General features: G+C 40.3%; 1 protein-coding gene across 1 annotated transcript in view; it reads left to right on the top strand.

The window, feature by feature from the left end:
* Positions 1 to 24,338, top strand: part of LOC127439888 (calcium/calmodulin-dependent protein kinase type IV-like) — an 81,965-nt gene that overhangs the window by 30,029 nt on the left and 27,598 nt on the right. The window contains exons 3-6 of the mRNA XM_051696177.1: positions 6,862 to 6,940; positions 14,190 to 14,252; positions 14,551 to 14,633; positions 16,563 to 16,635. Coding sequence (XP_051552137.1) covers positions 6,862 to 6,940; positions 14,190 to 14,252; positions 14,551 to 14,633; positions 16,563 to 16,635 — 298 coding nt within the window. The remainder of the gene's footprint in view (positions 1 to 6,861; positions 6,941 to 14,189; positions 14,253 to 14,550; positions 14,634 to 16,562; positions 16,636 to 24,338) is intronic.

Here is a 24,338-nt window from a genome sequence, read left to right as displayed (position 1 = left end):
AAATAATGCCTTATTCTATGAGTAGAATTCACATGAGATCAGTAAAATAATCTGTTTAAACCACTCGATGATGATTTAAAGTAATTTATACTGTATGTAGAAGATAAAGTGAAATTTGTCATGTTTATCTTTTGCATTCATGGTGCTAATGCGCTAACATGCTCACTAATAACTTTTCATGCCGGTGTGTTCATGTTGTCTGAATGGGACTGAATGGGAATTAGTAGTCAACCTCAAAGTAGGCAGAGCTCCAGGTCACACCTACCGATGATGCAGAGCAATGGCAGTAAGAAAGTGTTTCAGCCTGGTCTCATGAAATATACGTGAACATGACAAAATTTACTTGCTGTACATCACATTTGGTTGCAGGTTTCCAGTGCCAAAAGCAAGTAAAATGTTTTTAGTTAAAAAAATAATTGTAGTTATGTAGTTTTTAAAAACATACCTCCCTAAACAAAAAGTTTTATTTATCTGTCAGTTTGACGGACTGAGTTGTAAAATTTCCGTCATGGTCTATTTTTATCTGTCATACTTGTTTTAATTTTATAAGTACTACATTCAGGGGCGTAGCATCCATTATAATGGCATAGACATGACAGTGGATAGGCTTAATGATATTTTTGACTCCCAAAGCGCAAGTCTGGGGAAAACAAAGGAATTCTTGGGTGAAAGTAGCCACCTGTCAATCAACCACTGCACTAAAACAGAGATTATTTAGCAGAGATGGGCCACTTATATTAAAATGAATGGGAGAAATTGGAACACTCAACCACAGAGCTCTGAGCACCTAATGGTCAACGGATGTAGAAAGGAAGACAATCACCTTTTAGATACAGACATCACCTGTCAATCAGCTCTAGAACACACATGCGCATTAGCTATAAAAGCTGGGAAAATTTAGTTTTTTTTTTACGTAATATTAGGTAAAGTATTACAATTTATGATACCAGTTTTGTCAGATTTTATTGCTAGTTTGAAATATGTTTTTTGATCGTAATATTGACCTACCGTTTTTGAGATTTTGGTCTTTCTCCATTCAAGTAGATAGGAGCTGCACTGTCATGACTGGAAATAGCCTCCAGAGAGCGTTCCAAAGATGGCCGACAGTGGATTGACTTGCTAGAAAGACTTTGCTAGAAAGACAAGATTTTAAAACTTTACCAGTGCGTGCGGCTTTTAAATGAAATAACCGTCCGATCGGAAAATGCACAGGTTCACGGAACTTCAATGTGCCTGATAACCTATAACATTACCCAGGTAGCCAAAACGGTTTGGTCCGATAATGGCCCAGATCCAGCAGGCCAGAAGAAATAACTTGGCCCACTTGCAGTTGCCAGACTCTTGTGAAACCGGGAAATGAATGAAGCCCCAGAATCGGCCCAAGTACACTGGCCCGAGTCCGGGTGCTAAAACTGAGCCGACACTGCCGGCATAGGGCCACAATCACGGCAACAAAAATTGTACACTTAGCCGGTACTGGCCCGAGTCTGGGTGCCAAAGGGAAATGTGTATGAAATACAAAACTACATCTATTTAATAAGAACAACAAAAGACATTTTGCCAAAGCAATATTAGCTTGTTTGCTAAATTAAGTTTATAGTTGCACTTAATCTAAAACAGAATTGAAAACATTTTTGTGTTCAGTATAACTCTTCTTATAAGCAATAAGCAAAACAAACTGGAATGGAGGGGGACTATAAGCTTAAACAAATTAGTTTATATTGGCCTTAAGAATTTTGAAAATATGTCAAGTTTACAAGGATTGAGGGTTTGGCCCTTTCACCCTCTCTTTTTCATGGCATCCCCACCTACTACCCCATGCCTACCCCATAACATCCATATGTGCTCCTTTTCCCCAAGTAAAAATGACACCATGAAAATATGAGAAATATGAGAATTTATTTGAACCCTAACATTAACATACAGCTTTATATGAGCTAGCAAATAGTGTCATGAACAAATGCAAAACAAAAAAAACTAGAAAACCTCAGGACCCTCCTCAAGTAAGTGTACCCTAAAAGAGGGACAGATTGATAGAAAGAGAGAGATAAGAGGGGGCACAGACAATGACACATATGGTTAATTAGTCAGATAGATCTCAGAAATCTTAGACTGAAGACATGAATGGTAACTCTGGTGAATGGTAACAACATTTGGAACATACCTTAGAAAGAATTTGCTTACTTAAGAGCCTGCTCTCTTCCCCCATCTCTGTCAGATGCAAGCTGCAGCCATCTTTTTATGAACTTTTCAATGTCTCCGTTTGACGCACTGGCAGTACTTGCATTTCTTGCAAAGAAAAAGAATTGATCAATCAGGTGAATATGGCACAAGTTTGCCTGTTCAAACATGAAGCTGGTTATCCAAACTTAGCATAAAGACTGGAAAAGATGGGAAAAAACTAGCACTTTACAGGGTTATATAGTCATTTGAGAAAGTATTCAGACCCCTTCACTTTTTGCAGACTTTATTGTGTTGTAGATTTAATTTTAAATGAATACAATTGACATATTTTATAGTTTCAAAATTACAAAAAGAAAAAGGCCCATAACAAAAGTTTGGGCACCCTGCATGGTCAGTACTTTGGCAAGTATCACAGCCTGTAAATGGGTACAGTTTACAGCTATTTTAGTAATCAAGTATTCTACCAATTATTACATTGATTAACTGAGTAATCTGATAAGAAATACTTTTACTTTATTAAAGAGCTGTGTATATTTTTAGAATTTTATCTTTATTTTATTGATATGCCTTATACGGTTCTTTATTGACAATCTTATTGGTTCTTTTTCATTACTAAATAGTTTTTATTATTATTATTATTTATAAATGTATTATTATTTTACACTGCACTAAGTTAACCATCTCCTGGTTCCAGCTTCATATCTAGCATATAGACATGATAGTGTTATCAATCTTCTCATCTAACTCTCGGCAAGAAAGTGTAAATGTGTTTCCTTTAACGATGAAAATGAATTAACACTATGATACACAAATAAAACTTACTGAGGACAACATCTTTAATGGCAAGTGGTTCAAAGCCATACTTCCTATTCACTCCACGCCAGTTAATTTGCTTCGCCAGTTGGTTCGTCATTAGTTTTGACATTATTCTCCAGACAGTTTATTTTACAGTCAGACCCCCTACCAGTCCAAAATAGGTGACCTGAAAGACAATACTGTCAGTTACAAATGGTACAGTGCCTATAAATCATAAAGTATTCATCTTCCTAAGAAGTTTTATTGTCTCACAGCACAGAATCAAAGTAGATTAAATGTGGTTTTTATGACAATAATTAACAGAAAAATCCCTTAATATCAAAGTGAAAACAGATGTCTTCAAAGTTATTTAAATTAATTACATATATAAAATACTAAATCAGGTCTACCTGTCGCAACATTCTCTACACTAGGGATGTGCGGATCGATACTAAAGTATCGATACTTCCGATACTGATGTTGTATCAAAAATATCGATATGAAGTTTTTATTTTTAACTAGTAATCTTATTATTTAGATAACATGAATATTAATGCATCTCATAAGCTTTGAAGTGGAAAATAATAATTATATTAGCGAATAGTTGCATGGCAACGGAACTATTTTTTCTTCCGCACATCTTGACGTGCAGAAATATTAAAATACTCCAGCAGTCCGACAGCACTCACCCTTTCAGTCAAGCACTTGTTCAAAGAGGGAGCCGTGCTTTTCTGAGGTAATGACAGAAAAACAGCATCTGGAGTTATTCACACCAAGTAATGACAAACCAGACATGTATTATAATGGGCTTGTGTGACCATTTTTACAGGCTTATTTAAATTCAGGTTTTAAAACATTGATAATGATCTTTAATCCTCGTTAATAAATGATACCCATATGAAAACTACTCATGGATTTACTGTAGTAATACTGTATTAACCAAGACTAGTAACCACGACTGTAGTAACCATATTTTTTTTTTTGTTGATACAATTAACCATGGTTTTGCTACAGCATTACTGTAGTATCCATATTGTAACTTGGTTTTAGTAATAGTAGCCATTTAATAATATCTATGGTTAATTTTGTGGATTTATATGTTGCTTATACTTACTAATTTTAAAAAGGTAAACAAAGCAGCCTAATAATTTCCTATAAATATATAAAGAATGTAAGTAATAATTTGAGTTAATTTTATCCAAAGAATTCATAAAAATTACATTTATTAGAGGTATCAGTAAAGTACTTGGTATCGGATCAAAAAGAAAATAATTAGTATAGCCCATCCCTACTCTACACCACCTTGTCTTATTAAACAGCATTTTTATCGTAGCAAACTCTACATATAGTTCACTACAAAAGTATAGTGTAAAAATGTTGAAGATTAGCAGACAGGCTGTCGATTAATTTAGTGTTAAGCTTTTAAATTGGCTACTCTATATATATATATATATATATATATATATATACAGGTGCATCTCAATAAATTAGAATGTCGTGGAAAAGTTCATTTATTTCAGTAATTCAACTCAAATTGTGAAACTCGTGTATTAAATAAATTCAATGCACACAGACTGAAGTAGTTTAAGTCTTTGGTTCTTTTGATTGTGATGATTTTGGCTCACATTTAACAAAAACCCACCAATTCACTATCTCAAAAAATTAGAATATGGTGACATGCCAATCAGCTAATCAACTCAAAACACCTGCAAAGATTTCCTGAGCCTTCAAAATGGTCTCTCAGTTTGGTTCACTAGGCTACACAATCATGGGGAAGACTGCTGATCTGACAGTTGTCCAGAATCATTGACACCCTTCACAAGGAGGGTAAGCCACAAACATTCATTGCCAAAGAAGCTGGCTGTTCACAGAGTGCTGTATCCAAGCATGTTAACAGACAGTTGAGTGGAAGGAAAAAGTGTGGAAGAAAAAGATGCACAACCAACCGAGAGAACCGCAGCCTTATGAGGATTGTCAAGCAAAATCGATTCAAGAATTTGGGTGAACTTCACAAGGAATGGACTGAGGCTGGGGTCAAGGCATCAAGAGCCACCACACACAGACGTGTCAAGGAATTTGGCTACAGTTGTCGTATTCCTCTTGTTAAGCCACTCCTGAACCACAGACAACGTCAGAGGCGTCTTACCTGGGCTAAGGAGAAGAAGAACTGGACTGTTGCCCAGTGGTCCAAAGTCCTCTTTTCAGATGAGAGTAAGTTTTGTATTTCATTTGGAAACCAAGGTCCTAGAGTCTGGAGGAAGGGTGGAGAAGCTCATAGCCCAAGTTGCTTGAAGTCCAGTGTTAAGTTTCCACAGTCTGTGATGATTTGGGGTGAAATGTCATCTGCTGGTGTTGGTCCATTGTGTTTTTTGAAAACCAAAGTCACTGCACCCGTTTACCAAGAAATTTTGGAGCACTTCATGCTTCCTTCTGCTGACCAGCTTTTTAAAGATGCTGATTTCATTTTCCAGCAGGATTTGGCACCTGCCCAAACTGCCAAAAGCACCAAAAGTTGGTTAAATGACCATGGTGTTGGTGTGCTTGACTGGCCAGCAAACTCACCAGACCTGAACCCCATAGAGAATCTGTGGGGTATTGTCAAGAGGAAAATGAGAAACAAGAGACCAAAAAATGCAGATGAGCTGAAGGCCACTGTCAAAGAAACCTGGGCTTCCATACCACCTCAGCAGTGCCACAAACTGATCACCTCCATGCCATGCTGAATTGAGGTAGTAATTAAAGCAAAAGGAGCCCCTACCAAGTATTGAGTACATATACAGTAAATGAACATACTTTCCAGAAGGCCAACAATTCACTAAAAATGTTTTTTTTATTGGTCTTATGATGTATTCTAATTTGTTGAGATAGTGAATTGGTGGGTTTTTGTTAAATGTGAGCCAAAATCATCACAATTAAAAGAACCAAAGACTTAAACTACTTCAGTCTGTGTGCATTGAATTTATTTAATACACGAGTTTCACAATTTGAGTTGAATTACTGACATAAATGAACTTTTCCACGACATTCTAATTTATTGAGATGCACCTGTATATATATATATATATATATATATATATATATATATGCAGTATATACTAGGTACAAGACTGATTTTACTGATTGTATATAAACAATATATTTTAAGTTTATTGGAAAATATTCAGATATATACAAATATACAGTATAAGTAGTTTGAGAGTGTATGGAGACCAACTTGATTGCATCATACACAGTCCGTCTTGGGAGTGGGTGGAGAGCTTTATTTGCCACAATTTTCTGATTGGTGGATTGTTTCTCTTCAGGATCATGGGTAGAGTAGTTCTTCACCAGAAATGAACTTGAAATGAACTTGAAATAATGTGAGCTGATTTCTTCAGCAGAAGCATATACTGGACCACCTATTAACAATCTCGAAGCTCAGAGTAGGTCTGTCTTTAAAGGTTCAGAAGTGATCAATAAAATAAACTTGTCTACTGATAAAATTAATGGGATGTTTACTTCCAGAACCAGACTTCTGCACTCTATTGACTCAAGTCAAAAGAGCACATTCTCAAGTCTCTCTGTTAATCTGCTTAAGTCCCTCCTTCAATATAAGTCTGTCAGAACTTTGGCCTGTTTTATTTCTCCCAGGAATTTTTTTTTTTATTATTATTATTTTTAAGATTACTTAGAAGTAATGTAACAGTCCTTAACAGACCTTAATAAGCCACACGATTTGAGGTATCATTCGTGTTCATAGCCCAATCAGTACAGGATGAATTATGTGCCAAAGTTTAATACTTATGGTTAGGGGTTTATTGGTATCCCTAACCTTGAGCCATACTAATTCATGGACTCAAACTCATTTCTAAGTCAATCATTTGCTCTTTTTCTCTCTTGCAGGGGAGCCACATCAGTGGTGTTCAGATGCCGACAGAAAGACACCCAGAAACACTATGCTGTGAAGATGCTGAAGAAAACAGTGAGTGCTCTGACAGATCTCTCTCCTTATGTTACCAGGCTTTCTGCTCTGCTCTTTGTTTTTCACTGTTTGCTGGTCAGGATTTCCTTTCAGCTGTAACATTGTAAAAGGCCTCACTGTTGTTTCCTTCCATTACTCTACATCACTCTGATGCATGGTGGGTAGTAATTGCTGTCAGCTAGTCTGTTGTTAGCGCAATATACTGTGCCTCTCATACCTTACCACATGCTACAGTGCATTCCATCATTTGCTATTGTATAGGTAATATTAAGGCTGTCTTATGCCTCTAATGCATATGTGATTATATTATATTTTGCTGATGCTATTTATAAGGCATTATTTTGTCAAGATGCTATAAATAAATATCTTGTTATATGTCTTGAAATATGACCTATAGGCCACTGAATAACTACTAAAGATGCCTGACAGAGAATGTACAAGAATAAGAATAAGTTCCCTATCTGTCACTCACTCGACGTTGTGTCGATGTAGTGACACTAGGGGTCACTCTTGGGAGCCCGAGACACCTCTGGTCTTTGATAAAAGGCCAATGAAAATTGGTGAGTGGTATTTGCATACCACTCTCCCGGACATATGGGTATAAAAGGAGCTGGTATGCAACCACTTATTCAGATTTTCTCTTCGGAGCCGAACGGTCGATGTTTACTGAGCTCATTCACCTCTGCTGGATCTGACGGCACATTTCAGTGGCTTCTCCCTCCTCTGCACTGGTGCACTGCAGAGAATGCCCCTGGGCGCTTCGGCAGAAAAAAGAGAGTATATTTTTCTAAAAGAGTATATTTCTCTAAAAGAGCGGCACACACGGAACATCTTTTTAAAGACGCATCTTTTTAAAGATGCCTTTCCGTTTGTGTGTTATTCCTGGTTGTGGTCGTTACCTCTCAACTTCAGACGATCACAATCGCTGTCTTTCGTGTCTGGGCGCGACCCACAGCCTTTGTGGATGGATCATGTACTCACTGCGAGAACATGACCATGGCAATGTTGCGGTCGTGACTTGCTTTCGTAAGAATGATTGACTCCTGGGCTTGCGGCGCCGCTGAAAGCAGCCATGCCCTGCTGCAGTACCTTTCTTCCCGGAAGTGCACGAGGAACTGACAAAATCGTGGGAGGCACCTTTTACTGCCCGGTCACGATCTTTCAGCTCCCCCACCCTCACTACCCTCGATGGTGGGGCGGCCAGGGGCTATTCGGCGATTCCTCTGGTGGATAAGGCGCTCGTGGTGCACCTATGCCCGCAGAGCGCCACCACCTGGCACGGATGCCCAAAGCTCCCGTCCAAGGCCTGTAGGTTCACGTCGTCCCTGACGGCCAAAGCCTACAGTGCCACTGGACAAGCCGCCTCCACCCTGCACGCCATGGCTCTCCTGCAGGTCCACTAAGCCAAGGCGCTAAAAGAACTGCACGAGGGTAGTTCTGCCCCAGATATGATGCAGGAACTGCGCTCGGCGACCGACCTCGCTCTCCGGGCGACGAAGGTCACGACGCAGTCTCTCGGGCGGGCAATGTCCACCTTAGTGGTCCAGAAGCGACACCTTTGGCTCAACCTGGTCGAGATGGGTGAGGCCGACAAGGCACAGTTCCTTGCTCCCCCTATCTCCCAGGTTGGCCTATTCGGCGACACTGTCGAGGACTTCTCCCAGCAGTTCTCGACAGTGAAGCAGCAGACGGAGGCTATCTGGCACATCCTGCCCCGGCACGGCTCAAGATCCCGCGCCCCGCCTGCTCGTCGCCAAGGGCATCCCCCTGCGGTGACTGCACCGGCTCCGCCGCAGCCCGCCCCTTCGGCCCGGCCCTGGCGTGGAGCCCACCACAGGAAGCAGACGCCACCCGTCTCACTGCCGGCTGCCAAGAACCCACGGAAGGCTTCGAAGCGCCCCTGAGATGGGCGACCCAGGAACGACAAAACCCACCTTGGAGCTGATAAGCAGACCACTCCATCCCCTGGTGGAGGGCCGGGAGGAGAATCTTTTGTTGCTTTCTCATTTAATTTCGCCGCATGCCCAAGTGGCTGCGGTACCCAACAGTTCAGCAAAGAGCGGTTTCCTCGTTCCCAGGGCCACATAACCGGTGTGCACAGCCATCATCACGACCACGTCCACCTTTTCATCCTTGCAGGGTTGGTGCTCCAGCGGCGGTCTCCCCGCCTCTGCGCGCCCAGCTGTGGCACAAATCTGCCCCTGATGTTACAGTCTCCACGGGTCGCGAGGACAGGCCTCTTCCTCCACTGTCCCAGGCTGTTCCGGGGATGGTCACAAGGAGCCAGGTAAGTGCTTCGATGTCCCTAGACTCAGCACGGCCACAACATGGTGTGGCACCTCGGGCTCCGCCCTGCCGTGAGGCCCCACCTGCCGGTACGTCCAATGAGATTGTCCCTTTGGTCCCCCTCGTGCAGAGCTTGGATGCGTGGCTTACGCTTTCCAATCCGTCGCGATGGCTGATCCGGACCATCCGACTCGGCTACACAATTCAGTTCGCCAGGCATCCGCCCAGGTTCAGCGGTATCCACTTCACCTTGGTGAAGGACGAAAATGCTGCTACCTTGTGCGCGGAGATTGCTACCCTCCTACGGAAGGGTGTGATAGAACCTGTCCTCCAGCCAAGATGAAGAAGGGGTTTTACAGCCCCTATTTCATTGTACCGAAAAACGGCGGTAGGTTGCGGCCAATCTTGGCCCTGCAAGTACTGAACCGGGCTTTACACAGACTCCTGTTCAAGATGCTGATGCAAAAACGCATTCTGGCAAGCGTCCGGCATCAAGATTGGTTTGCGCCGGTAGACCTGAAGGACATGTACTTCCACATCTCGATTCTACCTCGACACAGACCCTTCCTGCGGTTTGCATTTGAGGGTCGGGCGTATCAGTACAAGGTCCTCCCTTTCGGCCTGTCCTTGTCCCCTAGCATCTTCACGAAGGTCACAGAGGCAGCTCTTGCCCCCTTAAGGGAGGTGGGCATTCACATTCTCAACTATCTCGATGATTGGCTAATCCTAGCTCACTTTCGGGACATGTTGTGTGCATACAGGGACCTGGTGCTCTCGCACCTCAGCCGATTAGGGCTTTGGGTCAACTGGGAAAAGAGCAAGCTCCTCCCGGTTCAGAGCATCTCTTTTCTCGGTTTGGAGTTGGACTCAGTCTCGTTGACAGTGTGACTCACGAATGAGCGCACACAGTCAGTGCTGACCTGTTTGAAGGCATTCAAACAGAAAACAGCGGTTCCACTGAAATTCTTTCAGAGGCTCCTGTGGCATGTGGCATCCTCAGCAGTGGCCACTCCACTCGGGTTGATGCATATGAGACCGCTTCAGCACTGGCTTCAGCCGATCTGTCACCGCCTCTTCAGCCCTTGGACCGACCTCGCATTTCTACGGGCAGGTGTTCCCCTAGAGCAGATCTTCAGGCACGTCGTAGTCACGACAGATGCCTCCAAGACGGCTGGGGCGCTGTTTGCAATGGGCACGCAGCCGCCGGCTTATGGACGGGCCCGCGGCTGTGTTGGCACATCAACTGCCTTGAGTTGCTGGCAATTCTGCTCGCCCTGCGGAGGTTCCGGCCGTTGATCCAGGGCAAGCACGTGTTAGTTCGGACAGACAACACGGCAACGGTAGTATGTAACAACTCACCCACCATCTCCTCCTCTGGAGTCAGCAGCACCTCAAGTTGCTGCGAGCCACTCACATCCCGGGCGACCTCAACACTGCAGCGGACACGCTGTCACAGCAGGTTACCCTCAGGGGAGAGTGGAGACTCCACCCTCAGGTGGTCCAGCTGATCTGGAGTCGATTCAGACAGGCACAGGTAGACCTGTTCGCCTCCCAAGAATCCTCCCACTGCCCGCTCTGGTACGCCCTGACTGAGACACCTCTCGGTATAGACGCACTGGCACACAGCTGGCCCCCTGGACTGCGCAAATATGTGTATCCCCCAGTGAGCCTACTTGCACCCAGCGCAAGGTCAGGGAGGACGAGGAGCAGGTCGTCCTGGTAGCACCCTACTGGCCCACCCAGACGTGGTTCTTGGACCTCACGCTTCTCGCGACAGCCCCCCCCAGGCACCATCTGGCACCCGCGACCAGACCTCTGGAATCTCCATCTCCATGATGGGACGCCAGGGGCCAGACACCCATGGTAGTAGACACGATCACTCAGGCTAGGGCCCCCTCTACAAGGCGCCTGTATGCCTTTAAGTGGCGTCTGTTTGCTAAGTGGTGTTCTTCCCGACAGGAAGACCCCCAGAGATGTGCAGTCGGATCGGTGCTTTCCTTCCTGCAGGAGAGGTTGGAAGGGCGGCTGTCCCCTTCCACCTTGAAGGTGTATGTAGCCGCTATAGCGACACACCACGACACAGTGGACGGTAAGTCCTTAGGGAAGCACGACCTGATCATCAGGTTTCTGAGAGGGGTCAGGAGGCTGAATCCCTCCAGACCACGCCTTGTTCCCTCATGGGACCACTCTGTAGTTCTTCAGGGTCTCGAGAGAGCCCCCTTTGAGCCTTTGCAGTCAGCTGGGCTTAAGGCACTCTCCTTGAAGACTGCCCTCCTGACTGCGCTCACTTCCATCAAGAGGGTAGGAGACCTGCAAGCGTTCTGTGTCAGCAAAACATGCCTGGAGTTCGGTCCAGGCTACTCTCACGTGATCCTGAGACCCCGACCGGGCTATGTGCCCAAGGTTCCCACGACCCCTTTTAGGGACCAGGTGGTGAACCTGCAAGCACTGCCTCAGGAGGAGGCAGACCCAGCCCATACGTTGCTGTGTCTGGTGTGCACTTTACGCATCTATTTGGATCGCACGCAGAGCTTTAGAGTCTCTGAGCAGCTCTTTGTCTGCTTTGGTGGACAGCGGAAAGGAAGCGCTGTCTCCAAGCAGAGGATCGCCCATTGGCTCATTGACGCCATAACTATGGCATATCACACCCAGGACGTGCCACCCCCGGTAGGGCCATGAGCCCATTCTACCAGGGGTGTAGCGGCCTCTTGGGTCTTGGCCAGAGGCGCCTCTCTAACAGACATTTGCAGAGCAGCGGGCTGGGCAACACTCAACACCTTTGTGAGGTTCTACAGCCTCCGGGTGGAACTGGTTTCGTCCCGTGTAGTGGTACGCACAAGCAGGTAAGTCCGGGACAGCCGGCCGGGTGTATCGCTTGCACATAGCTCCTTTCACCTCCCCTGAGCTGAAGACATGCGCCGTTAACTCCCAGTAGCGTTCACAAATTGTGTTCCCTGGTTGACTGCGGCGTTTTGTATAGGGACCCCTAGTGTCACTACATCGACACAACGTCGAGTGAGTGATAGATAGGGAACGTCCTGGTTACTTGCGTAACCTCCGTTCCCTGATGGAGGGAACGAGATGTTGTGTCCCTGCTGAACTACCCGCTGAAATGGCCGGACTTTGTCTCGGCTCCTCAGCATAAAACCTGAATGAGTGGTTGCATACCAGCTCTTTTTATACCCGTATGTCCGGGAGAGTGGTATGCAAATACCACTCGCCAATTTTCATTGGCCTTTTATTAAAGACCAGAGGTGTCTCAGGCTCCCAAGAGTGACCCCTAGTGTCACTACATTGACATAACGTCTCGTTCCCTCCATCAGGGAACGGAGGTTACGCAAGTAACCAGGATGTTTACTGCTTTTACAAATTAAAATGTTTTCTTTGCTGTTGTGGTATTTTTAACTAATAACATATATATTGCTTTAATATGTATCAGATAACATGCAGCCTTTGCACAGCTACAATACAGCTTTGTATAAAAAAATAAATAAATCATTAAACACTTATTATTTAAGTTCACCCAAAAAGGAACATTTTGTCATCATTTATTCACCCTTCGTCGTTTCAAACCCATATGACTTTCTTCCATGGCAAATAAATGACAAATGTTGAAGAATGTACCGATTGCTCTTTTCCATGCAGTACAAAGAATGGGGACTGCACAGCAAAAAAAAATTAAAAAATTTTTAGTTGAGTATTTTTGTATTGTTTTCCAGTAAAATACCTAAACATACTTAAAACAAGATACATTTACATAAGAAGCAGAATTACATAGGATATTTTGTCTTGTTTCAGAGAAATCAGAATAAACAAATGAGGAGAGTTTATGGTAACACTTTATTTTAAGGGTTCACAGTAATGCACTAGTTAAGCATAAATAAGACAGTAATTAATAATTAACTGAATGTAGAGTAAGGCTATCTTAGCCATACTTTACAACTAATTGAACATCTTAATTTTGTGTAGAAAGCAATATAATTAATGCTCAATTTCAGGAATCATATACTTCAAGTTTACTAAACAATATTAAGCCAATAATTAAGGCTAATTAGTGTTGGCTTTTAAAAGCTGTAACTAACTAATCAGTAAAATCTATTAAAGACAACTGGACCCTCTTTAAAATGAACATTTTATCCATTCATTTTATTGGTTTGTTTTGCACGTTTCAATTACAATAAAATTCTGAACTTCTGTTAGTTTTATGCAAATACTGTAATTGCCTTATAAATGTCAAACAAATTAATAACTTGTGTAAGTTAATGTTTCACTTTAAAACAGGGTGTCATATTGTCTTTATTTTAAGATTTTAGCAATTTGTAACAGTTTACTAAAACAATAATAATTAGTCTTAATATAGTTCAATAAACGTAAAATACCACTTATTATGTGCAAAACAAACCAATAACTTGAGTAGGACAAACCCTAAATATTTTACGTTTTATTAAATTAATTTTGTTTAACATTACACAGTTCAATTTGATGGACTTTTGATGTTGTTGTTTTTTTTTTTTTGGAACTGAAATACTTTAATCCTAAAAAGAGGCTAAAATATATATGGATCACTTTTATAATAAATTTATGGTGCTTTTACATCCTTTTTGAAGCCTGAAATCTCCAGTCCCCAATCATTGTAATTGCATGGAAAAGAGCAACCAGTGCATTCTTCAAAATTTCTCAGTTGTATTACATGCACACACAAAAAAGTCTTATGAGTTTGGAGCAATACGTGGATTAGTAAATGTTGTCAGAATATAGATTTTTGGTCAACTAGTCCTTTAAATCTAAAGTCATTGGAAGTTTTAAATACATAAAAGTGCTTGATATACTTCCTTTTCTTAGAGAAATTTTCCCCTCTGTAGTGAGTTGATGTTGCAATTCCATGTTACCTGATTGTAATGGCTTCATAATTGTGCACCTTGTTCACTTTGTCCTCAGACAATAACTCTGCTTGTTCTCGCAGGTTGACAAGAAGATTGTACGAACGGAGATAGGTGTATTACTGCGCCTCTCTCATCCAAATATAGTAAGTCTAAAGGGAAAAAATGCTGTTCATGAGTTGTCTACTTTTGTCCTGTGGCAGTTCTAATGTTTCACTTCCTAAAATATGCATAAAGATACCAGACCACTTGCATTTAGATGTTCACTCTTTCTTGTTCCTATACCACTGTCTGAGATTGATTTAGCAAGGTCTGGTAATGCAAATGTTGGTCAGACATTAAAGCTGCTGTAGACTAGCGCAGTGGAATATCAATAATTTATCATGCAAAGTTTTTGAATTCCTCCAGTGAAATGTTCTCTTTTCGCATGCTGTTCTCTGTCAGATAAAACTGAAGGAGATCTTCGAGACCCCTGCGGAGATTAGCCTTGTGTTAGAACTTGTTACCGGCGGAGAATTATTTGACAGGTCAGTTCACCATGTGGGTAAAGTAGTACATGCTAATAATTGCTGATTAAGTTTTGAACTGCACGCTGTGCATTGAAATTTTTTCCAGAATTTTAATAAGTGGTGGCTGACAAACATCATAATTACTGTTGCTCAATAATTATGGTTAGGGGTTTTTCAAAAACTTAACTCATAACTTGTCCCACATCATTTGTGCTATGGACATTAATGATACCTCAAATTGTAGGGCTTGTTGAGGAGAAGGGAGCTGTTAAATTTCTGAATGATCAGACTTATAATTGTAGCCTGTGGGGCAATAAAACGGCTGACAAAATCACATGTATTGAAGGAGTGACCTGAGCCATGTCTGGTATACCTCACCAAAACATTTCCAGGTCACATTTCACCCCAGAATTAATATATATATATATATATATATATATATATATATTGCACTTTCAGTTATTTACATAAATATATAGTCTAATATCGGCTGCATTACATTATTTCTGATTTGAGTGCTTAACTCCATACTTTTTTATTCTAAATGTGGGTTATTATATGAAAAGCTATAATCAGTCTGCTCAGGTCATTACTTGACAAGTTGGAGTCCCCATTTGACACACACCAGTAAAACAGTGCGTACGCACAGCACACGGACGGTGCACACATATTTACACAAGTTTAGTTTTCCCGATGAAATTGCGTATGCATACTTCAATGCCCGTTTTGTGCATATGCAAGTTTATACATCAGTTCCCAGGGCCGATACTATAGTGCAATCATTGGGGGAGGGCGGGGGGACATTTAGATCATTAGGGTGTGCAGATTCTGTCCACCTGGGGTGGGGACCCCGATAATTTCGCCGTCCTTACTTTTTGAAGGGGCACACTGAAACCCCCCCCTTACACCCTACTATGCTAGTAACCACCTTGCAAAGCCCTAGCAACCACCCAGACCACCCAAGCAACATGCTAAATGCCACTGTGAATACCACTTAGCAACCGCAGTACAGCACCCTAGCATTGTGCCAGCAAGTTTTGCATGGGTTTGAACTCACATTTTCTTCAGAATATGTAAAAATCTAGACTAGAGTTCATCATCTTTTATGGAATAACAGTGCAAGTATGCCGTCATGTACTAATCACCTAGCAAAATAACACCGACCAGGGCACACATCATTTAGTTCACCCAAAATTAAAAATTCTGTCATTTACTCTTAATTTATGAAATGAAATGTTAATGACAGACTATTAGGGACTGAAAAAACCCTCCATTTTCAGTTTCCTAACGTCATCGGTTTCCAAAGTATGTGGTTATGGAGAGCGTTTCCGAAAATCTCTGTTTTCAGTGGAGGAAACCGTCGTTCCAGTGTGGATAAGAGGCGTAAACATAGCGAAATCAGTTTTTTTTTTTTTTTTTTTTACATAAATGGATTAGTGTGTACATTGCCTCAGTCAACATTTACTTTTATTGTGTGTATTTACTATTATGTATATTGTATATTGTTAAAAAAAAGAAGAAAAAAAAAAGAGCAGCATCAACACTGGAAGAAAGGAAGTTATACAGGTTTGGAATGATATGAGGGTGAGTAAATGATGGCAGAATTGTCATTTTTGGGTAAACTAACCTTTTAATAGAGGAAAACTTTCGACAGTGAAACCCACTAGTTTTACTCTGCCACACACTTCTTTTTAATCTCACTTAAAATCATTTTATTTCTTGATATCGTACAATTGTACGGTGACCTAAGTTATTTTCGAAAAACAGCCTTTTCTTATTAACAATCGATGGAAAAGTCACTATTCATCTCTTGTGGTGTACCGAGGTGTTGTGGACTCACACCAAGGCTGAAAATTAATGAAGGAAAAAATCAGAAAAAGGTGTCAGCCTTTTTTCACCTCAGTATGGAGTTAAACTCGAGACTGAATGGTGCCTTATCTTTTTCAGGGTGGTGGAGAAGGGCTACTACAGTGAACGAGATGCAGCTGATGCTGTTAAACAAGTCCTTGAGGCAGTTGCGGTGAGTATTGTACATTTTCTATCTGAAAATGATTTCCTTCTTCTGGTCTTTTGCTTTTTCTGAACTAGAAGCTCCACGAAAAACCTCCAAAGGCATGCTGTTACTTTTCTAAGCAGTCAGACTCAAGAATTTTGCCTGACAGATGGCACAATTGAAGGAGACCTGAGCCATATCTAGGGACCAGAATATCACAGAGACATTTTTTTCATTTCATTTTTGATTGAATACCTCTGAAATTCGGTGATACTGTGTAATTTCTCATGGATATATATCAGGCATTGAGATAAACAACAGTTGACATCAGAACTTTCATTCGTAAATAATTCATGATGCTAGACCTTGTACAAACATTAGATTTCCAGTGCAACTGTTATTAGTGGAAAGGGAACCTTTCTATTTCCAGTATCTATTAGCCATAAGTGGTTCCAGATTGCATTTTAGGGCCACAGGAGACCATTTATTATCTTTCCTTGTGGTACACACTTGTCCACACTTTTCTCTTTGTATTTCCCCTTTTCTTTCTCAGCATTGTATTTTATTTTTGCAGCTAATCTAAAACGAGGCTTATTCTTATAATTTATATATTGGTGATACCAAAACCAGGGTTACACATACCCCAGGAGGTACATACCCCCCGTATGTATTTAGATTTAGATTTTGCTTTGTTAAAGCCTCCGGGTCCTATTTTAAGAGCGCTAGCGCTAAGCGATAATTAATACACATAAATTCAGTGGGCATGGCCATGAAGTCTAGTTGCAAGTGAGTTTGGCAAAATTGAGTGCGCACAGTGCTAATGGTCTGGGTCAGGTGCAATTTAATTCTGAGGTTCTTCTCCAGTTATTGCACCGTCTGCGTCCTATTATATATAGCCCGTTCCATCAAGCACCAGCGATATAAGCAAGGACAGCACATTCATAAGAAGTTGGTAGTGTAAATGGGCTATATGCAATGAATTAGAAGAATAGAAATATGGACTTACGTTATTTTGTGCATTAACTGCATCCTTGTTGAAGGTCAGGCATATTTTTTATGACAGTGGCATGCTCCTTTTATATGCATGGAAAATGTGGTTCTCATCAGGATTTGGATGTACGCTGCGTTAAATTATAGTAGAAAGTATGATTAATCATATTGGTCAAGTGACACAAATCATGGCTAGTATTAACAGTGATTGTATCGGCATCTCAGGTTAGGCTGTGGATTTTCACTTCTAACAGTCGATTTTGCTTTTAGAAATATAATTCATTTATTGAAACACGAAAATATAATAAAAATAACGAAATGTTCAAAAAATCTTAGGTAACAACCTCTTGTAAAATCAAAACATTTTATCCTCTCCAACGTCTTCCACCAGCCACCTTTGCAGTGACTTAAAAATTACTCTACGACAACAGGTGAAAAAATAATAATAATTCAAATTAGATCATAAATACAATTGTAAATATAAACATAAAAATAATAAGAACTGAAAAATAAACCATGACCTCTAGAAAGTTTAATACAAATATCGTACAAAATATTTTTGTTTCATAAAACGACTACGACTGATTTTCAGAGTTTTATTACTGCCTGCTGGTGGAATATCCAAAATGCAGGAACTGAGTTTAGACTTTGCACTTAAAACAAGTATGGTTCTGTGAAACGTCTAAGCACAATGACCTGTTTCTCAGGAAATTAGCAATTTGTGCTATTCGCCACATCATTAACATACAATACACCTAAAGTTTGCACGCCTACACCCACAATAGCGCAAACACTCTTATCCACGGCCACTTGTGCTTTGCGCTGGCATGAAAATTGCGCTTAGAACTAGTGCTCTCACAAAAGTTGGATAAGAAGTAGTGCACAGTCGTTGCATCTTGCACTGTGCCTAGCGCAATCAAGAAAATAGTGCCCTCCATGCTATTAATCAATGTTTTGTGGTTTTTAGCTCATGCCTGTTTTTGAAGCATCTACTGTATACTGTATACTGTATGCTAGTGTACTCTTAAATGTTGACAAATTTCATTTTTACACATTTTACAGAGATTTACACATTTAAAATTTACAGCAAAACAAACCAAAGATATTAATGAGGCATATTGCACCCACACACTTTACCCAATAACACGCTCTCTAGAATGAGATCTCCCTCATACCACCTACTTATGACTAGCAATGGCAAGTAACAAATCATGTTAATGGAAATGATGTAAACTAAAGGCTATTGACTATTTAAAAAGAAAGGGACATGCCCTTCAATAAGTCCCACATCAACCTCCTGTTTCAAAAGGAAAATCAGGAAATCAACACAGGAAAGAATTTTTTAGGGCTGTCAATATTGTAAAATGACATAGAAAACTACTAATAGATTAAAAGTAATTTCAACAAGGGTTCTTTTATATTTCAAAAGTCATCAAGCATGCACATCATGGTTTCAATAAAGCGCAACAGTGCCCGCCCACTTTTTCAGCCTTCTTGGCTCTGGAAGTATTTCCCATTCATTTTTTTTCCATATGGATTTCATAAAATCCTTCATAAAATAGTTCTAAGACATGAACCAAACAAACCAGCTCTGAGGTGAATCACAATATTACCAATTTTTATTTAAAGCAAAAAGTTAGAAAATTGGACAAAAAGACAAAGGTACAAACCTGTGGACTTACCGTCTTTCATGAGGGAATAAACTACATTTCTGCTATTAAACACTTTTTAAATGAATTCAAAATAACGTGGACTGATGGCTTCAACAGAAGCATATACCATTGATTAAAGGGTTAGTTCAAATTTTCTCATAATTTACTCACCCTCATGACATCCCATGTGTGTATGACTTTCTTTCATCTGCTGAACACAAACAAAAATTTTTAGAAGAATATTTCAACTCTGTAGGTTAATACAAAGTAAGTGAATGGGTGCCAAAATTTTGAAGCTCCAAAATCCATATAAGGGCAACACAAAAGGACTCCAGATGACTCTGGTGGTTTAATCCATGTTTTGTGAAGTAATATGTTAGGTGTGGGTGAGAAACAGATCAATATTTAAGTCCTTTTTCCTTTTCTTTCACTTTCTCCTCCTTCTGTTTATGGTGATTCTCATTCTTCATGTATATCGCCCCCTACTGGGCAGAGAGGAGAATTTATGACAAAAAATTACTTAAATATTTAAATGTTTCTCACCCACACCTATCATACCACTTCTGAACATATGGAATTAACCACTGGAGTCTTATGGATTACTTTTATGCTCCCTTTATGCGGATTTTGGAGCTTCAAAATTTTGGCACCCATTCACTTGTATTTTAAGGACCAACAGAGCTGAAATATTCTACTAAAAATCTTCATTTGTGTTCTACAGAAGAAAGAAAGCCATACACATCTGGAAGGCCAGGAGGGTGAGTAAATCATCAGAGAATTTAAATTTTTGGGTGAATTATCCCTTTAACATCCTCTGAGCTCACTTTGGGTCTGTCTTTGAAAGTTTCTAAGTAATCGTTAAAAATCAATTCCCTTTAAAAAAAAAGTAGGATTTTTACTCCTGGAACCAGACTGTTATGCTCTATAACTGGCCATTTGCCACAATGTTCTGCCCATTTGAAAGCTCGACCAATCCTCATATAGAGAAGCCAGGCTTTCAGGCAGGACAAAAATTAATTGATTGAAAGTCCAAAGTCCAATGAACAATCAGATAACGTTTCCAATGGAAAAACATCCACAGACTTCCATGGACAAAGAGTGGTATGTAATGAAGATTATTTGTACATACAGTACAGTATGCTAAAGTCATCATTCCGCATTTCAAAAGAAATGTTAGGGGAAGCCGTGCTTCCTGTGTAGTCTTAAAACAGTCGGCACTGGTGTAAATGGATTTTAAATGTTTTTGTTTTTTTAATTGTGCTCTCTACTTGTTGCTCACATTTTATCACAGATGGCTGTTGCCAAGCAGATGAGATAGTTAGTAAGTCGGCACGGGCTGGATTCAGTTGGTGGGCTACAAGAAGCGAATGGCAACCCACTGGGTTATAAATCCAGGGCAAAGGAAACGTGAAAACCACAAGTCCCTTTTGAAGTGACCCTCCATTTCAGGGAGCGTTTTTAACGTGCAGCTGTGTGAAGAGTTTCACAGGACTGCTCAAAACAGCAGATTCTATTTGTTTGTCACATCAAAGCCAGCTGGCTGTTTGATATCCCTCTGGATTTGTGTTTTGTAGATTTCTGCCAGTCTGATTGGCTTGGACGGCAAGGACGTCCACAGTGGCTTCGTAATATTTTTGCAGTTTTCCCTTTGAAGTCTGGGGCTCTCAAAAATGCTGTATTTTCTAATGCTAGAATTGAGAATCTTTCTTGTTGGGAACTGAATCACAACAAAAATATTGCAGTTAAAGAAAAATTAAATTAAAATTAATTTAAAGGAATATTCCGGGTTCAATAAAAGCTAAGCTCAGTCGACAGCATTTTTGGCATAAAGTTGATTAACACAAAAAATAATTTTGACTTGTCCCTCCTTTTCTTTAAAAAAAGTTTAAATCAAGGTTACAGTGAGGCACTTACAATGAAAGTGAGTTATGGCAACGAAGTTGTAAAATCGGATATAACTTTACACTAAGTTAGCAACCAATTTTATCACACTAAAATCATGTTAACAAACATATTGTTTCTGTCTTGTGGCTATACTTTTAAAACAGTAAGTATTTTAATGTTTACGGATTGGGCCCATTAACTTCCCTTGTCCTGTAAGTGACTCACTGTAACCTCGATTTTTGTTCTCTTTTTCTAAGAAAAGGAGGGACAAGTCACAATATATTTTTGGGGTAATCAGCTTTTTGCCACAAATGCTGTCGATTGAGCTTAACTTGTATTGAACCCAGAATTTTCCTTCAATTTAATTACATAAATTTACTTGAGAGGCAAAATTGCTTGGATTGATCCTTAAAACAAGAAAATAAAATAAAAAAATTGGTCAATCAGGTAAGAAAAGCAAAAAAGCACCATAAAAGTAGTCCTTATGACATATTCAAAATACTTCTGAAGCCATACAATAACTTTGTGTGATGAACAGACCACTGTAAGTCACATTAACTTCACTACGTTTACAACTCTCATTCACACTAGAATGGTCTTTTCATCCACCAAAATGGTGGAAACACTCTCCATTACTGCATACTTTGAAAAATAATGCGGTTAGGAATCTGAAAACTGACTTTTCAAATGAAAACGTGTTAGTGTGGATGCAGCCTCGTTCACGCTTGCACGTACGTATTCATACTTGCCGTATCAAGACATGTCTGTCAGGTGTGAGGTCACTAAATGACAGATGACACCAAGGGCTGTTTCTCTCATTTCTCACAACTGAACACAACACACTAAGTTTAAATATGCGAAAGTGCGAATGAGATTTAAGAGCTAAAGCAAAGTGCAAGGTTTAAACTCACATTTTTGGCCTGTTCCTCACTATACGCTTAACATTCTTTAAAACATCGATTTTTGTGTTTCTTAGAGAATAAAACAAGGATATTCAGAATACATTTATTACAAAATAAATATATTTATAAATATATTTATAATAAATATTTTTTCTATAATGCAAAATGAATTTTTAATTTAAAGGTGCACTAAGTTTTTGTTTGTGTCGTCTTGGACTTACAGTGACATCTAGTGGTGTGGATGCAGCATCATTCAAAATTAATTGTTTTCAGTTACAGATGCCATTGTAGAAATTCACTGTTCACAATCAGCCATGATTAATTGAATACAAGAGTGGAAGTGTCCAATAACAGAGTGGTTACTGAGATAGTAGTATTTGACTGGTCATGTGATTATAACATGGCAGCCCCCTTGAGGGGACCCTCTCCATGTAGAATAAAACAGCTTTTATAAGGTTACTGACATAACTAGAGTCTTCATCTCATATGAGTGCTCTTGATTTTATACATATGTTTCAAAATGACAATGTCTTTAGCAGTAAACGTTTTTTAATGAGAAAAAAATTACTGAGTGTACCTTTAAAGTTTAAATATTTAATATTTAATAAATAAAGTTTAAATGTATATATTAGACACACACTGTTCTGAAAACAGACTACATGTAAAACAAATGTTACATGATGAGGATTTAATGTTATATTTATGCAGTAAATAATGTGTAATTTGTCATGTTTACATTCTGCATTCATGGCGCTAATGCTACGCTAACACTCTACGTAGCCATAATATGAAACCTTTAGCATCCGTTATTTTATTTTTATGATGAGTTTTGTGAAAAGAATCCACATAAGAACATGGAAAAGTAAAAATTGTTTTTTAAAGAAATACTTAAGCTGTGTCCCAAATTACGCACTATAAACTATGCCCTTACAATTACTTGCAATTACTGCCATTACTTATGTCCCGGGCTTGGGGTGGGGGGGGGTGTGGGAGGATGCCACAGAAAGGCTGTTCCATATCGTATAGCCCATCTAAGCATGTTCAGAGGGAGACGTTGATATAAACACGGAGACAGTGCGTAACAGCCAAAGTGAAAGCTGTGAGCGCTGATTGTATGAAGTGTCCAACATTCCAGACTCCATTTTGACGGTTGAAAAAGTGCATCATCCATTTACTTAGAGTACACTTCTTGTTGTTGCATTTTCAGTGTAAACATACTACTCGCTCTACAAAATGGTGTAGAATAGTGCAGAAGTGTGCAGTTTGGGATGCGCCTTTAGATACTATTGCAAAGATGGGTGTAGGATGGGTGCCAATGGGCCTTTTACAGATTAATGATTAGACATTCTGCACTCCAGTGTGTTCATGTTGACTGAAATGAGTAAAGAGATTTACCAGAAAAAGATGTTGGCGTAGAAGTTGGTGGAGTCAATGGGTCACACCCACTGATGACATGGCCAATGGCAGTGAGAAGGTGTTTAACAGCTGGTATGAAGTGTTGATAAAAATGTGTGCAGGCAAGCTTTTCTGAATCACAAACTCAAAAACACCTTTTTAGCAAGATTTTGTTTCTAAATGACATCACACCCATTCTTTCTTCAATTTCGCTAGAAGTATATTGACGTCTTTAGGTTGATTCTCTTAAAAACACTGGCTCTGTGGTGCTTTCAAAACATTGTTCTGTTTGTTTGAGCACCCACTGAGTAGGGACTACCTCAAAACAATGGAAGATGGGGGGCTCAGTGTTCAAGAAACCTGTTTAAAACACTCATAGTTTTTGCAATCCGGTGCTAGTGGTGCAGAGATTATGCACTTCAACTTTAAGGTAGGCTACTTAAAAATGACACTGTGGACATTGCTTTGTTTGTTAGGCCAGCAACCTACATGGATAGTTGCTAAAATAATCTTCATGGCATGAGGACAGACAGCATCATTGGCAAGCTAGACCTCATGCACTTCTCAGATGAGAGGAGAGAGAGAGAGAGAGAGATACCTTATGTGTGTCAGGCCCACAGAGGTTTGAACAGGATGGAAGTATTCCCCTCGGATACAACTAAAATATAGCACTCCTTCATGTCACCATAATAATTGGTGTTGGGAAGCTAGAGCTCTGTTCTGCTCTTCCTCTGAGGGATACTGCAAACAAACGAGTTGGAATGCTTTTACACTAAGGACTGTGGTGACCCTGCCTTTAAATGGGCAATCTTACATACTGGTTCAAATCAAATCACTTTATTGTCACACAGCCATATACACAAGTGCAATGGTGTGTGAAATTCTTGAAATTCTTGGTTTAACAGTA

The sequence above is a fragment of the Myxocyprinus asiaticus genome, chromosome 4 (assembly GCF_019703515.2).
Source record: "Myxocyprinus asiaticus isolate MX2 ecotype Aquarium Trade chromosome 4, UBuf_Myxa_2, whole genome shotgun sequence".
NCBI classification, from domain to species: Eukaryota; Metazoa; Chordata; class Actinopteri; order Cypriniformes; family Catostomidae; genus Myxocyprinus; species Myxocyprinus asiaticus.
This window is presented reverse-complemented; position numbering and strand designations above follow the sequence as displayed.